Genomic DNA, 17,885 nt, shown 5'->3' with positions numbered 1-17,885 from the left:
TTGGCTAGCTCTCTAGTCTCTACTATATATTTACGATTTGGGTCCGTAACTGGTCGGAATAGCTCAACCATATTTCTTTTTTGTTACGTACAGTCCTTACCGACTTGAAGTCATTTTCTCACCAAAGTATTTAAGATTGCCAAAATGGAGCATTGTCATGACTTATTCCCGCTCTTATGTTGTTGGCGACTTGGCGTTTCCTTGATTTAGGAAATGTTGGCGGTATTGCTTAGTTCGGTGGTCTTTTTCCATTTACAAGCACCCTCTTCCCCACAGACAGAGAACAATGAATTTTATCAACTATAAAAACCTGCAAATGTTGTACTGTTGGCCCATAATTAAAGAGTATGAACTACAGTATCCGACGATATTTCTTTTATGTTCGTCTATCGTGAAGCCAACTTCATTCTATTGCAAGCATGAGTACGTACAGATTGGCTTTCATAATTTTTTTTTATTTTGGGAAAAGATATTTGGATCAACGATGTTACGCCTCATTCAGCCTTTTATTTCAAGCACAAACGTCAGGCAGTAGCTAGCTCTTTGAGACAGACCAAAAAAAGCTAGCTCTTTGAGCTAGTAAATAAACTTGAGCTAAGATTGTGAAAACAAGTACATTGTCTGTATATATAAAACTCCACAAAATATATACCCATGTCGAGGTTTCCTCCGTATCAGAATGGAAGCAATTAAGTGTGACATGTATCACAATTATGATTAATGTCAAACTATCATATCACATGTGATTAACTTACCATGCATATCTTCTGAAATCACTTCTTTGGTACTGTCACTCTGATAAACGATTTTGTTCAGTGAGATGCTTCAATCAACAGAGCACAATATTAGAAGCAGCAAATCTAGATCTTGACTATGTACCTGGCATGTTGTATTGTATGACGACTTATAAATTGTAAGTTACAAACATAACTCTAATATTGAATTCACACATACACTTAGCTTTAATATAAGTCTAATATGTACTGCTGTAAATATTCTCTAATTTGGAGAAGAATACATCTGGCAATAATAACCATACCTATTCTTAATCCGATTCTAATAGATTGATGTTAGAGATACTTATTCGTTGAGCGAAGAGCCACCTAAATTAGGATTTTTGGCTACCCACACACAAAAGAAAAAGATAAAACACTGGTCACTCGTTACAGTTTTACAAACTCGACAGTAGAATAAGTTTTAATTTTGATTGATCACTCCTTATACTTTTCAAATTCGAGCAATCTGGTCGTTCCGTCATCTTTTAATTCCATTTGGGTGTTAAGTCGATCCAATTTATGTTTGCGAAAAAAACAACTTAACACTCAAATTGGATGAAAAGATGACGGAATGACTAGATTGTTCGAATTCAGAAAGTATAAAGAGTGATCAGTCGAAATTGAAACTTAAAACAATCAACTATCGCGTTTGTAATAGTTTGAGGAGTGTCTAGTATTTTGTTCAAAGAAAAATGATGGATGTCAAACAATTCGATTAAATTCTTGATGCTCAGAAGCAAACTAGGACGGTGTGCCGGGATTGTAAGATTTGAAACGCTAAACTTCTAGCTAGCTAGCAAATGAAAGACGATTCTTTTCCTTTCCTTCATGAAGCATTGATTTCTTTAGTTGAGAATTTCGTCAACATAAATCACAACTATTTCTTATTGTCAGTTTCAACTTTAACCATCAAAATTATAATCACGCGCAAGTGTGTTTTCCTTATTATTAATTTAGAGGCAGTAAAATTATGATCACGCGCACTTGTGTTTTCCTTATTTTGCATGCATCGGACTTATGTGATTGGTGTTGAATCGTTTGTAACAGCCATGGAGTTAACCTTGCATAGTTGGATGCATGCGCGCGCGCCTAACTAGTTATTGTTGCTTGATGCTAATGAGATGCGAAAGCTCGGCCTTATTTGCTTACATTAATTGAAGAGTCTCTTAATTGAAACGTTGTTACAAAACTCTTATGCAAGACGAGTTCGTAATCAATTTTTGTTTTAGAATGAACAAGAATCATGTTGGATTAATTCATTAAAAGTTCTTAATGATTCAAATCTAATTCACTCCACTTCATCAAAGGAGAGCACATCAGCTGTGCCCACTTTCCCTATGCCAAACCTATGCCACCACTACTAATTCGACACCTGTTTGCCCACTAACAGAAATTTAATTCTGAATTTCTGATAACTTATAATCCGGAAAACTGCACCCCAAAGTAGATGATGAAGAATCCAAATTTGTCATCACAGACCTTCAACCCCATATGAGAGAAGAATATGCAATTCTTCTTTGCTTATCAAAGAAGGAAATAGGGGGAAGAAACTATGAATTCTGAATTCAATTTGTGGTTAATGTTTGTGTAATCAATTATGTAGAAGAGATCTGAATCTACATATTCAAGGTAACCAATTTCAGGCACACATATTCCTCTCTCTCTCTCTCTCTCTCTGACGCAGACCTTGAAATTTCGCAGCCATGGCAAGCACCAATTTCAGAGGATCCGGATTCCTTTCAGAGCTCGAATTCATATTTGGCTCTTTGAATTGAAAACCGTCAGGATTGAATTGGGCACAAGTGATGTCTTTTTGGGCATTGAATCTGAAATTCGATCTTGTTAGGACATTGTAGCTTATATCAACTGTCATTGGGAATGGAATTGAATTAGGATTGAGAAAGAAAGAAAATTACCAAGATGATGGAATTGAATTGGGATTGAATTACTGAGATGAGGGAACAAGATCTGGAGAACAACTTTACGAATTGGTAAAGAGTGAGATGAAATAGAAGGATATATGAGAAGAAAGCGGCATTCATAAATTTGAACAAGTTCAAAAGTCTTGCAAAGTTGACGATTTGTCCGGCCAACTGAGCCAAGCACTGAGCAGATGGAGGGGTGCTTTCGTGGTTGGAGAAGGACCAGGGGAATGAACAACTAAGAAATAACTATGAAATTTATGTTCATTAATTTTTTTTTTGTGTGTGAAGACTTCAGTCCTACGCTCCGTCTCATTTATTGAAATAGTAATAAATTTTTGCAATGAGTGACGTATAATTTGAACCCCGTGCTACATCATCTGTGCCACTCATTTCCTCGTATAGAACATCCTGAATAATAACATAAGTCTCATCTAACCAATAACCATCTATATAAGACTTACAAGAGCTAGTCTATCAATATTCATTTTCAGACGGCCCTGCGGGGGGCACTGCCATTTGACTAGAGGGCGTCTCTTCTTGCACACAGCCTTGGGATGGAACTGTTGTTGAACTTCCAACTTATGCACCATCTGCTGCAACATATTCAGAGGACAACAAACACCTCCTTTCCACAAAATATTATTCCCCTCAGTCCAGATAGCCCACAGAGACATAAAGAAAAGGTGACGCTGATCATAGCAAAGCCTTTCTAACATACTCACCACCTATTCTACTAAATCAGGAGCTTTTTGCTTATTAGGAGGTAAATAAAAGGGGCCACAGGACCAAAAAAGCACAAGGGAAGGACATTTCATAAAAACATGCATACCTCTCTCAATCTCTTGTGATAGAAGACGCATGACATATCATCAGCCGGCACATGTCGACGATAAGATTTTTTATTTTTTTTTTGAAAAGAGGAAAATGAATTAAAACTTGAAACCTCTGGAGCAACCAGAGTTTACAGCATCAAATAATAAAGCTCTAGAAGCCTCCTTAGGAACTTCCTCAATCCAACAAGCCGGCGAAGAATGACCTAGATCAGCTAGAGCATCAGCAACAAAATTAGCTTCCCTAAAAACATGTCGAAAGCTAATGTATCTAAATTGGGCAGCTAGGACTTTAATATCCCTAATAATCACAAGGAGCCTCCATGGAGGTTGTATAACTCCATTAACTACATCAATGACCATCTTCGCGTCACCTTCAACATCCACCTAGTGAAACCCACGTTCCAGAGTTACTTTCAAACTGTTCCTCAACGCCATAGCTTCAGCAATAGGAACCGAGGTGCGTCCGAAAGAAGTGGCAGCTGCATAGATTGGCTGACCGTCTTCACCCCTCAAGATGAATCCTCCAGCGGCTGAATCATTTCTAACTGAACCATCAAAATTTATCTTTACTCTGTTTCTAGTAGGATTTTGCCATTTAATAATGGCCGAGGATGGTTGAGATATAATCCCCCTAGAAATGGAGTTTTCAGTCACAGCTGCAGCGAGGAAATTTGCTGCACTCAAACTAACAACATTAGCATTAGGCCTGGTCCCCCTGAAAACCAAATCATTTCTTGCTTTCCAGATGAACCAAGCAACTGTTAGAACCTTTGCAAATAGGTCCTGATCATAATTTTGGACAAGGAACAGGTTCTCCAGAACCTTAATCAAACCATCAGACCAGTTAATACCCTGGTTAATACCAGCCAAGTTCCAAACCTGTTGAGCAAACCTACACTCACCAAAAAGGTGGTTAGCAGATTCATTATCTTCAATACACATGGGACATGAATTATCATTAAGTAAACCAAATCTTGAGAGTCTATCTCTAGTCTTAAGACGACCCCTGATCAAAAGCCAACTAAATAACTTAATTTTTGGTTGGACATCAAGCTTCCACAATTTATTCAAAAGCTTTATATTCTGATGCTTGTTAAGGTTATCATGTTGGATCCAAGTAGCAGATTTAATGGAGTACTTGCCATTAGCAGCATGTCCCCAAATGACTTCATCCTCTTGCTCACACAAGGGTAAAGGAATGCAGACAATACTTTTCATAATCTCACTGTCAAGGACCAAGCTTAGTTTATCCTTGCACCACTTACCATCCTCAATATAGTCAGCCACTTATCATCAAAGTTAATGCTTGTTCTCATATGAAGGGGAATAAAATTGATAAGAGGAGTATCAAAAGCACAATTAAAGCTCCAGAAGTTAATACTCTTACCATTGCCAACAATCCAGCGCATACCTTTCATGATCAGTTGTCTAGTGTCAAGAATACCGTTCCAAGCTGCCGAGCATCTTTGCTTTTTCTTTGCCTGAAAAAAGGAAACTTTTGAGAGATATTTTCTCTTAACAATCATAGACCACCAATCATCATTGTCAGTAATAACTTTCCAAGCTAATTTGCCTAAAGCTGCATTATTAAAGAAAACAGTCTTTCTAATACCAAGCCCTCTAGTAGCTTTAGGCATACAAACTTGATCCCATGCCACCGGGGAGCATTTATGATCAGATCCCCAGAAGAAGTTTCTAGACACTTTGTCTATTTCATTTGTCACTTTTTTTGGGTATTTGAAACAGGTCATGATGTGGTTTGGCATTGAGGAGAGATTAGCCTTAATTAAAGTTAATCTCCCAGCTCTAGACAAGGTACCTTTCTTCCAACCTGCAAGCTTGTTAGAGATTTTTAAAAGTAGTTCCTTTGCATTAATTTTGTCCTTCCAGAAGATAATATTGTGAATGCCAAGATATTTGCCAATTGTTGCCTTATGTTGAATATTAAGAATGTTTACAATATTAGATTTGATGGAAGCACTGACCTTAGGGGAGAAATAAATTGAAGATTTATGATTATTGATCTTCTGACCTGATGCACTTGAAAAGAGCTCAAGCACTTTAGCAATTTTCCTTGCTCCAGATTTGCTAGCTTTTGCAAAAATCAAACAGTCATCTGCAAACATTAAGTTTGAAATCCGAAAACCTCTAGGGGAAGAAAGAATTCCCACATGTGTTTTAGGTTTATCAGCAAGAGAATTGAAATGCCTAATGAGAGGCTCCATTGACAAAATAAAAATATAAGGTGAGAGATGATCACCCTGTTTAATGCCTCTGCTTGGCTTAAAGAAACCTCTAGGGGAACTATTAACCAGTATGGAGAAAGAAACTATGGAGATGCAATTTAAAATAAGAGAGATCCATCTTTGGTGAAAACTAAATCTTTCTAAGCAATGTACAACATAATCCCAATTCAAAAGATCATAAGCTTTTTCCAAATCAAGTCTCAAAGCCATAGCTCCAGTTTTTGCTTTTGACTTGTGGAAATCAGAAAAAAGTTCATGAGCTATTAGAATGTTATCCTGAATAGCCCTACCAGGAGCAAAGGCTCCCTGGTTCTTGGAGATGCATTTAGGTAACAAGGGTCTCAGTCTCTTGATTAAGATTTTGGTCAAAATTTTATAAGCAACATTACATAAGCTAATTGGTCGTAAATCATTCACTTTTGAAGGTTTTTCTACCTTTGGGATAAGAGCGATATTAGTATGATTTATTAACGAAATATCCTTACTATCACCAAAAATACTCTTAATCATTGGAATGACTGAACAACTCACTGATAGAAGGCCACATGCAATCCGTCTGGACATGGGACTTTCAATGCTCCAATACTCTTGACTGCATCAAGGATTTCTATATCTGAGATAGGTTTCAACAAAAGATCATTATCTGCATCAGAAATACAAGGTTCTATAATATAAAGAAATTCCTTTGTGGCATGAACACAAGGAACACGGTCTTTAGAAAATCTTTTTTGAAAATCCTGAACAAGGATCTCCGAAATTCCTGCATCTGAGGTAATCCAATTACCACAGCTGTCCTGGAGCTTTGAAATAAAATTCACTTTTTTCCTGATATTTGCCTGAGCCTGAAAGAATTTTGTATTCCTGTCACCCAAATTGAGCCAGTTAGCTTTTGCTCTTTGCTCTTTGAGCCCAAAAAATCTCTTCATCTTTGTACAGTTTACACAGTTCCGTCCTAATGGTAGAATCCTTTTCAATCAAGAAGGAGGAATCAGGTTGGTTCATCAATTGTTGTTGGATTAAGCTGCTTTCTTCATTCAGCTCCTCAAGCTTCCTAAACAGATTTCCAAAGGTGCTCTTGCTCCAACTCTTAGCCTGAGAAGCAAACTGTCCAGTAATAGTTAGAAAATTGTGTAAAGGGTTATTGTTATAGACTTTACCCCAATATTCTTTCACCATAGGTTTGAAACCATTATGGGATAGCCAAATATATTCGAATTTAAAGGTCTTAGGCCTCTTTTGGACATTATTCTCTAAGGAGAGAAAGATGGGACCATGATCTGAGCCAATAATAGGTAAATTTTCTAATTTAATGTCAGGATATTTAATAATCATATGACCATTAACACAAGCTCTATCAAGTCTTTCAAAAATTTGAGCATCACCTTCTTGCTTGTTAGTCCAGGTGAACGGAATGCCACTAGTTGATAGAGAAAATAAGCATTTGTTGCATAAGAAGTCACATAAATTCTTCATATACTGAGTGGTACCTTGCAAACCACCCAACTTTTCTTCAATATTGGTGATTATATTTAAATCCCCCATAATAACCCAGCATTCATGATTTCCAGGGTTAAGTCTAGCTATCACATTCCAAAGATCAGCTTGTTTATCTTTTTTTGGATAAGCATAAATGAAAGTAGCAAAAATAGTTTTCCCGTTTGAAACATCAGTGATAGTAGTATGTATAAATCTATCATGAGGCATAATTACTTGAATAGAAATTTTATTTGAATTCCAAAGCAAACTTAAACCACCACATTGTCCAACAGAAGGAATTAAGCATTCATCATCAAAACCAAACTTCCTAAATTTATTTAGCATATTAGTAGATGATCTAGTATCCAAGATACACAAAGCATCTACATGCTAGCAGGAAATATAAAAGTGAGCTTGTGCCACAAAACCATCCCAGGCACTTCCTCTACTATTCCAAGTCATTAACTTCATATCTTAGCTAATTTTAAAGAAGAAACACTGCCTTCCTCCTCAGCAGCTTCAGCCATGTTATCATCTTTATTGTTGTCTCCAGTAGGCTTAATTATGCAATTTAATTTATCAATGTAGACATTTAACATATCAGTAGAAAGACACACCAAATGAAAGACACCCAAATCAATTGGATAAAGACAATCATCTAGACAAGCTTCAGTACTTGATTCAATAGTACAAGAACTTAGAGGCATAAGATTACCATTAAAAAACATAGTATTATTTCCAGATTGTGGAAAAATATAATCAATCCCGATAGAACTAGCTTTTTGCCACACCCAAATCACAAATGGGTATAGCACGTAAACTCCAAATATAAGAGTGAGTGAGGTCCGATTAACAAAAGTGAAAAGAGACAGACAAAGACGTACCTGGGTAGAAGTGATAGAGACACATACCTGGCTTCGACTTAGATCGATTCTAAGAGGAACAAGGACGTACCGACCATGACTTAGTACTCGGTTTGGATTGAATGGGTTTTCCAACGAGACGCGAGAGGGGCCAACATCCGAAGCCTTGGTGTGAGATCGAACCAACATTGTAGGTGAGAGCATCCAAACTTCATCATAAGATCGATCCACCATGGAGAACTCAAATTGGGAGAAACCCCTAGAGTAGTCGAGCAGATCGTAGCGGGCGGAGGTCTTTCGTACGACGTTTGGCCATGGCGGCCACCAAGCAATCCACCGAGCGAAGCCGCGAAAACCTAGCAGAGCCCAAGACGCCAAACTCTTGGCGCGTGGGGCGCGTTCCATTTTTGAACCATATAAGTTACTCTCCCACGCGGGAGTTTGTTAGTTTGTTTCGACGATAAGATGATGAAGCGTGCTTCTCAACTCAGTCCACCCCCAAAATAGCCGCAATACCCTCTTGCATATCACCATATGTACATTTTTACTAAAAGAAATTGCACTCTTCTCAAAATTCACTTGTTGGCCCGAAGCTAATTCATACTCATGCAAAAGATTCTGAACCTCTTCCACCTAAAATCTGATGAAGGAGTCATCGACAAAAAACATATGAGAGATACTTGGGGCCCACAGACATACATTCACTCCCTGAAACTTACCCTCATTCTCAGCTTGAATAATTGAGTGAGAGAGCACCTCAACACATAGAAGGAAAAGGTAGGGAGAGATTGAGGGTGTGTTTGGTATAGCTGGGCTTATAAAAAAAGTCGGCTTATGCTGATTTCTGAAAATAAGTGGCTGATAAATAAAATTGCAGACTGTTTGGTAAACTGGCTTATATAAGTAGTTGTTAGTGACAGAAGTAATGGCAAAGCGTTTGGTAAACTCAAACTAGCTTATGCTTTTAATTTGTTAAATGACCAATTTAGACATGTAAGATAATTTTTAGTTAATTTTAGTTTAAAACAATGCCTAAAAATATATGGCATATTAATATTGGATAATTTTAAAATTATCTTAAACCAATATACTTTGATATTGATAATTTGGTTCTGATTAGGATCATGTCAATACATAAATACTCAATCACGTGCATTCATCAAACTTTGAGCAATCATGTCTCTTAATATATCAATTTCTTGTGCGCCATGATGATTTTGTTCATCATCATCTTCCTCATCTCCACCACCTTCCCTTTCTTCGCCTCGGACAAAATGTCTATCACGATGTGCATATCTTCGGATATAATTATGAAGTGTCATAGTAGCGATGACAATCTTCACTTGTTTCTCGAATGAATATCCTTGCATGTCTTTTAAAATCTTCCATTTTTTTCCAAACTCCAAATGAGCGTTCTATAACTCCTCTAAGTGAAGAGTGTGCTTGGTTAGATAGTTCTCTTTTATTTCTTGGTTCTCGGCCACGATATTGTTGGAAGTGTTGTGGTGGCCCTTTATAAGGTCCCAAATACCCTAGCAGAGTGGGATATCTTGAATCCACAATATAATATTTTCCTACAAAATTATCATGTAATAAAATTTGTGAAAATGTCATTTGAAACATGAATTAAAATGAAAATTTTGACTAAAATTAAATATATTGCATGGTGGAGGATGAGGAAAGTTCATATTAGGATTTCGAAGAATCGATTGTAATACTCTTGTATCATGAGCTGACCCTTCCCAACCCGCACATACAAAGATAAATTGCATATCAAAATTGCATACCGCCATAACATTTTGTGATGGAAATCCTTTCCTATTAATGTATGGAGTTTTTTCGTCATCGCAAATTGAAGCAGGAATATGCACTCCATCAATAGCCCCAATGCAATCCTGTGAATAATTTTGTTATTTGAAAATTACTATAAATAATTATATTGTCTAATATTTGTAAGCAAACAATAAAATTACCTTAAAATATGGATAATATCTTCTATCCCTCATTATCTCCGGTGCAACACCATTGAACTCAGGATCCTCTGGCTTAATTATTTTTTTACTTAGCTCACACACTAGATCCATTGCTTCACTAATATATCTACACACTAGATCCAACTTGGCTTCAAACTCGGGTGATATTCCTTTTTTTTCTAAACCTTGCATATTCCTTTGTTTTCTGCATAAAAACAGTAGCATTTATCATAAGATGTATGAAAAACAGCCCATTGTAAATATATTTATCAATAAATAAATTGAAAGAAACTGATTCGCGTACCCCAATATGTTCACGCCAAAACTCCTCATCTGCATCAATGGTGTTGAGTACGGGATTCCACCCAAGACCGGTTTTTAAACTCTTCAATGTTTGCCATGATTTCCGGTCACCTTTAAGGGAATCCCACTTATTTTTAAGTTGTTTTCTGTTATAATCTTTTCCGGTTTAATCTTTTTCGGTTTGTTCAACAAAAGATTTGACAATAGTCTTCCATCCAGCTGAACTAAAATGAGAACCTGGCTTTGAATTTTTATGCACCTCCTTGATACACAAGTCAACAAAAACTTCAACTAAATTCTCATTCCAACTAGAAGTTTACTACCTCTAGTAAACTTTAGTAAATTTTTACTACCCCAGTAAACTTTATTTTTTTGCATCTAAGTTGATTTTTCTCCGTTGTAAGATGTGTTATGGCCTTTAGAAATACTGTTTTTCAAGTTTAATACCCCCAGTAGAGTTTACTACCTCTAGTAAACTTTAGTAAATTTTTACTACCCCCAGTAAACTTTATTTTTTTGCATCTAAGTTGATTTTTCTCCATTTTAAGGTGTGTTATGGCCTTTAGAAATACTGCTTTTCAAGTTTAATACCCCAGTAGAAGTTTACTACCTCTAGTTAACTTAAGTAAATTTTTACTACCCCAAGTAAACTTTATTTTTTTGCATCTAAGTTGATTTTTCTCTGTTTTAAGGTGTGTTATGGCCTTTAGAAATACTGTTTTCAAGTTTAATACCCCCAGTAGAAGTTTACTAGAGGTAGTAAACTTTAGTAAATTTTTACTACCCCTAGTAAACTTTATTTTTTTGCATCTAAGTTGATTTTTCTCCGTTTAAGGTGTGTTATGGCCTTTAGAAATACTGTTTTTCAAGTTTAATACCCCCAGTAGAAGTTTACTACCTATAGTAAACTTTAGTAAATTTTTACTACCCCCAGTAAACTTTATTATCACAAAACAGAAGATTATCAACAAATAAGTACATGGATCAATATTTAAATATCCAATCCTTTCCCAATTCAATGATCTCTCGAATTGTTGACCATGGGAATCAGACCTTCACTTCCATCTTCCAAGTCAAAATCTAGATCACTTTCCCTTAGACCTATACGATCCGTTACATAGATCACTTCCAGACTATCATCCCAATCATCTCAACTCACAAAATGTCAACCCTGAAGGGACCAAATGACTATCTCTCTTATCTTTTTGAAATGTGGTAACAGAACAATCCAAGACTTTAACAATCCCTTATTTTACAAATTGAAGAATAAATTTGATCTAAAAACTAATAATCTCCTAACAATGAGTAGTTATTAATAAACATGGAAACCAGAAATCCTAACATAAAGGAATATTTCAATCATCATCCATGCCAACGACACCAACATGATTTAGGACATATTTGATCTCAATTGTAATATCTATACCGTCAACGCAACAACAATTTAAACCCAAATATCATCAATTGAAACCCAAAAATCAAAACAATTGAAACGCAAATATCTTTAATGGCTCGGCACATAACGAAAAGAAGAAAGCTCACAGAAAAAACAAGACGACGTCAGTCTTCCGCCTGGAGTCCCTCACCCGCAGCCCAGGGATTTGGTCGTCATCTCTCACTTGTAGCCTAGGGTTTTGGTCGGCCTCTATGAAGGACGACATTATAATCTGAGAGAGAAAACATGAAGGAAATGGCAGCTTGTTTACAAAAAGGTATATGGTCGTAATTATTGAGAAATTAGAAGGACACCCAATGGTATTTTAAAAAATTCATTAATTCGCCGCTACAGTACCGCGTTAGAGAAACAGAAGTTGGCTTCTAAAAGGAGGGAGGGAGCTCCTTCTTCTTATGGCTTGAAAAAGCCATGACTTATTGGAAAAGCTCTGTGTTTTATAGTTTACCAAACACCAACAGAGGGTTTTGCTTATAAGCACAGAGCTGAAAAGCTCTACCAAACGTAGCCTGAGTCCCCTTGCCTTAAACCTCTTTTGGGAACCACACGTCCTCTCGACTCACCATTTAGGAGGAAAGAATACGAAACCAAAGTCACACAACTCAAAATCCATTGCAGCCATTGAATAAGAGACCCCAATCTAATCATCACCTCCTCCAAAAAATCCCACTCCACCCTATCATACGCCTTCCTCATATCAAACTTAAGAGCACAATAACCAACATTCCCACTCCTCCTTTTTTCAAACAGTGAGCAACTTCAAAGGCAAAAAGTGAGTTATTAGAAATAAGACGACCGGGAACAAAAACACTCTGATAAGGAGAGATAATCGACTCAAGAAGCGGCTTCATTCGGTTAGCTAAACACTTTGAACCAATCTTATATACAACGTTGCACAAACTAATCGGTCTCAATTGAGTAACAAATTAGGGCATATCCACCTTGGGTATCAGAGCGACAAACGTCTGATTAACCTTTTTCAAACCCTCTGGAGCAACGAAAAAATCTCTTACTGCATGGAACATATCATCACCTACCACTTCCCAGAAAGCTTGATAAAAGCTTGGAGAGAAACCATCAAGATCAGGAGACTTGGAAGGATGCATGCATTTAAGACCCCTCCAAACTTCGTCTTTTTCAAACGGACAAGTAAGCACAACATGGTCACAATCTTGAACTCCCCTCTGTAACCCATCAAGAATATTACCATGATACTCCACACTATCTGACGAGAAAAGAGTTCAAAAATAATCAATGATAATTCCCTCAATGCCCTCCTCTGAAGTACACCACTCCCATACATAATTATAGAGCCCATTGATAGAATTCTTCTTCTTTCTGTTCTTCACTCTCTGATGGAATTTTTTTGTGTTCGCATCTCCATCTTTTAACCAAAAAATTTTAGCATGTTGTCGCCAGCACACTTGTTCCTGCTGAAGGAGCCCATGTATCCTAGACTGAAAAGCAGACCTATATTCCGAACACGGAGCCGAAAGGGACCCATCATAAAAGATAGCAAGTTGACTTTGAATTAGCTCAATCTCTCTTTTCAAACCCCCAAAGGTCATGTCACTCCAAGATTCCATTGCAAACCGGGTGCTCTCTAATTTATTGGCTATGATATCACTAGGACCCACTCCCCTCACTGACTCACATGCCGACCTTACAACCACTCTACACCCTTCCTCCATCAGCCAACACTCTTCAAACCTAAGCCTCTTTTTCTTCCTTTTTTTTTTCTTTTCTTTCTTTGAGCCTGAATTTCCAAGAGAATGGGGAGATGATCAGAAGCGTTAGGATCTAGATGCCGAACTTTGGAGCCCGGAAACAAATCTTTCCAACTCTGAGAGTAAGTGAACCTATCAAGATGAATTTTCACCAAAATCCCTCCCCTATTACCACTCCACGTGAAACGAGCCCTGACAAAATTTATATCGTGCAACCCACAAAAGTCTAGAGCATCCTTTATAGCCTCCACCACTTTATCAGTATTACTTAAAATATCATTGTAATCACCACCAACTACCCAGGGAAGGTTACCATGCAGACTCAAAGTACGAAGTGAATTCCACGTGATCATACGTTCCTCTACCTTAATCAGGTCTACCATAGAGCTCAATAAAGCGCCATCTATTTGGATCCCCAACCTCTCCAACTACAACATCTATATGATTCTTGGAGAAAGACTGAATCTCAATTTTAGCCTCATCCTTCCACAACAAACTAAGACCGCATCTCCTACTCAACCCTTTACCTCTCTTTTTCGAAACAAACTTGCAGTCCACAGAAAAAAACATTATCCAACCCAATTCTCTCTTTACACCCTCCATTTCCGCCGAAGTACATCTAGTTTCACTAAAAAAAATGAGACTGGGAAGATTGAGGGATACTATCCCTTTGAGCCCTGTAACTGTCCAGGAGTTCCCAATCCCCTAGCAGTTCTAACACAATGCAGTCATAGCTCATGATAGATCGAGACCAGACCCATCACGGAAGACTGCTCAAGAACACGTCCATCAAAAAGAGTAACAGTTGGGGCAAAAGACCATTCCTTAGCACCACCCTTTCTCCTCGACCCCCCAACCACGAAACCACGTTTGTGAGAAGTTGTTTTCAAAACCGAGGTAACCCTAACCGAACGGAGCCCAACCCCCACTTTAATTCCATTCTCTTTCTGTTTTGGCCCACACAGCTCCCCACTTTTCTCAACTAACTAAGGATCGCATTTTTCTAAACTGGGCCCCTTGTCAGTCAGACCCAAACCAATTGGCCCTAATTATATGCTCCCATGCTCACCACAACCCATAGCAGCAGAGTCCACCATCCCCTCGATCTGGCTTGGTAAATTCAAATCAAAAGACTTAGAAAGCACCATGAATCCCACTCTTTCCTATATTACAACCCAGATTGAAAACATAGGGAAAAAGGAATTCTCTAAAAAAACTGTTGAATAAACACTCGTTTCCTTTTTTGGTACCAAAACAGCCAAATTCTCCTCCTTATCAATTAAAGCACGATTGACAGAGATTATTCGATCCCCAATTTTCGCCACCCCGACTCCACACTCTTAACTCCGAGATCCCGTAATGACCTACTTTCCAAAAACAGGTTCGGACGTTCCTCCGCTCACAAACGCCGCCGCTTCTGAGTTCCGGCCATCTCCTTCTCACTATTGATTTCCATCTCATTCACACCGACAACCTCAAGATCACCCACCCATTCACCTCTATCTCGGCGGAATCCAGACATAGTGAACTCTGGCCCCTTCATCAACCAACCGCCTTTGCCTTTCTCCGCATGGCCGAACCGGCCTTCACTCTGAACCATGTTCTCAATTACCACCCGACGATCTCTGGACTCGTTCTCCCGCAATCACTTATCCTTACGTTCCGCACGAAGCAAAACATCAAATTGCTTCTCCTTAATGATTCCAGCTTTCTGGAGCTCGCATCTATTATAATCATGGTCAAGAAAACCACAAAACTCACAAAAGTTAGGCAGCCCAACATAGTCAACTTCAAAGCAAGAACCTTTAGTCACCCCCGACAGTCGAACATGAGCCACTTGACATATTGGAGCATCAGTATTAATCTGAAATATGATCTTCAACGTATTACCCAGATCCATTCTCAGCTTCTTCAAGACGAGCAACAACTCCAATCGCATTACCAATCCGTAAACCAGTTTCAGGCTCCATGTACAGCGGTGGAATACCCCACGACGGATCCAAAAGAACTGCCAATTCAAAGAAATTTGAAAAAGGTCGTCCCTACCATCACTAGCCGCCACTACAAACAGAGAATTATTGAAATGCCATGGGCTCCCCCACCGAACTTTGTTCTTGTCATATTCATGAGGAAATGAAAACACAATCTTGTCGCTACCCTCTAGAGCCACCACCGTGATCTTTGATCTGCCTCCACCTTATTTTTTTTTACGTCCACAAAGATCGCATCGTCCCATAAGGGCTTCTTCGTTATATTGTCTGTTAGTGAGTAACTGGTCAACAATCAGAAACTTTTTTGGTCTCCACCGATAAGGCTCATCCGAAAGCACGATCTCCCTTGCTTCCTACTCAAATAACACCAAACGACGAAGCATCCCACCAACTTTCCTCCATCCACCACAACCAATCGCCCACCACAAAAAGGAAATGCCAAAACCTCTACATCCAAACCAACATCCGATGGGAGAAAACCCAGGGAAGACACAGACTCGACTGTATTCCTTTGATCTATAAGCAATGTTCTAAAAATCTCTAAGCGTTAATCGAGCGGACAGCTAAAAACCAGCGCCCAGAGGATTAATCGGGGATTAATCGGATTTTTATTTTTGTATATATTTTAAATTTTAATAACAAATAATTATATAAATACAATTAAAATAAGAATATAATGCATGAAATGAATGTAAAAATATATATAATGTCTAGAATATTGAAAATACATTTGTTCTTAATCCTTAATCCTTAGAAATGTTCAACAATATTGATCTAATGATCTTAGCCTCTTAGGAAAAAAAAGAAAATACAATTCAACAACAATGAACTTAGGAAAATCAATAATAAGAAACACAATTCACCAACCCTTTGGAAATTAAGAAAAACAATTCAAACAACGGGAATGCATTTTTGCAAGCATAATCCCTCGGAGCTCATCAAATTCTTCTTCTCCATATCATTCAAGTACTTCTTTTGTATCCGAATCAAACTCAAAATCCAAAAAAAAAAAAAAAAAGCCCAGGATCTGCCCAACCGCCAAGGCGGGCAAAAATCGGCCAGTCGCCTAACACCGCCGTTTAGCCCAAAATCACGGCGGCCAAGGGTCTCCGGGCGCCTAAACGGCGATTTTTAGAACACAGTCTATAAGAGAACAAAGACAACCCTAACTCTGACGCCGCTCAAAAGAGAGAACGAAAGAAAAGAGACTCGACACTCTTTTTCTTAGAGTATTTTTTTTTTAAATTTTCATTTATTTAAAAGCTGAAATTTATAAAAACTTAATTATGTTGGTTTGTGTTTAGTGGAATTCCACGTGTCAATATCGTAGTGAATGGCATAGGTTTGGCACACTTCTATCGTAGTTACTCAAAATTAGAAATCATAAATCCACAAACAAGAGATTTGTTAAAATCAGTATTCTTGGGTTCAAAAAGACAATCAGTTTCCGTCTAGACTTCCATTCTACAAGACTACAATTCTAAATCACAGGACCAAATTTCACATGCAAAATGAAAATCATCGTTTCCCAAACACAGTTAATTTCAACCACCCTAAAACCCCTAAACATACATATATTACTGTATCAAGAAACTCTGAAACATAGTTCCACATTAATGGAGTCTCGGTCAGAGAGAGAGAGAGAGAGAGATTTACAGTGAGACAGAGTGAGAGGGAGAGCGAGAAAGACTGAGGTGAAACAATAAAATGAGCGAGCTTTGTATACTCGGAAACTAATTTACACGAGTATTTGTGGTGTTAACCATGATCATTGGTTAATATTCAACAAATTTGGACTTAAATTGACTTAATACGGATACCAATAGTCTTTTAGAAAATCTAGAGAGAACTGGACCTTTCTTCTTCCTTTCGCACCAGTAAATTTAAAAATTCCACTGCTTTTATCCTATTAAACACCGTATACCCTTAGACTGGATTTCTGACTTTGATTTCAGTCCAAATTTAATACTGTACATGATCATTTTCGAAATGGTGTTTTGAAAAAAAAAATTGTAGGTCTGCCGTAGGGTTTAGGGCCTTTCAGCCAAATTAGAATCATCACTTAAGCAGTTAAGCACAATAGATAATTACCTTTAATACTAACTTTAACTTCCCATTGTCATATTCAACAAAAACTGTAAGAGATTGTCTATTCTAATGTAAGGTAACCTAATTAGTCCTGATAAACAGCTACAACAACGATGATAACTGTTGATCGTCTTAAACATGGGTTTGATGTTATGTCTGATGAACAACTTTCAGCCTGCCTCTTTTTATAAAATAAATTGTTGACAAACAAAATAAAGGAACCACGAATGC

General features: G+C 37.7%; 1 protein-coding gene across 1 annotated transcript; it reads right to left on the bottom strand.

Annotated features, from left to right (window-relative positions):
* Positions 1–9,729: 9,729 nt before the first annotated feature.
* LOC126797067 (uncharacterized) lies at positions 9,730–10,216 on the bottom strand. The gene is made up of 2 exons (XM_050523751.1): positions 10,093–10,216; positions 9,730–10,014 (listed from the first exon to the last, which is right to left on the bottom strand). The coding sequence occupies exons 1-2, from the start codon at positions 10,201–10,203 to the stop codon at positions 9,730–9,732; spliced, it is 396 nt and encodes a 131-aa protein (XP_050379708.1). The 5' UTR covers positions 10,204–10,216.
* Between the last annotated feature and the right edge of the window lie 7,669 nt (positions 10,217–17,885).

Source organism: Argentina anserina, chromosome 6 (assembly GCF_933775445.1).
Source record: "Argentina anserina chromosome 6, drPotAnse1.1, whole genome shotgun sequence".
NCBI lineage: Eukaryota > Viridiplantae > Streptophyta > Magnoliopsida > Rosales > Rosaceae > Argentina > Argentina anserina.
Note: the sequence above shows the minus strand (reverse complement) of the source record. Positions and strands in the feature narration are given on the sequence as shown.

Excerpts from the sequence above, each read along its gene's own strand:
- LOC126797067 (XM_050523751.1), bottom strand. The coding sequence starts at position 10,203 with ATGGATCTAGTGTGTGAGCTAAGTAAAAAAATAATTAAGCCAGAGGAT. Across the intron at positions 10,015-10,092 it reads GATATTATCCATATTTTAAG|GATTGCATTGGGGCTATTGA; the intron begins GTAATTTTATTG and ends AATTATTCACAG.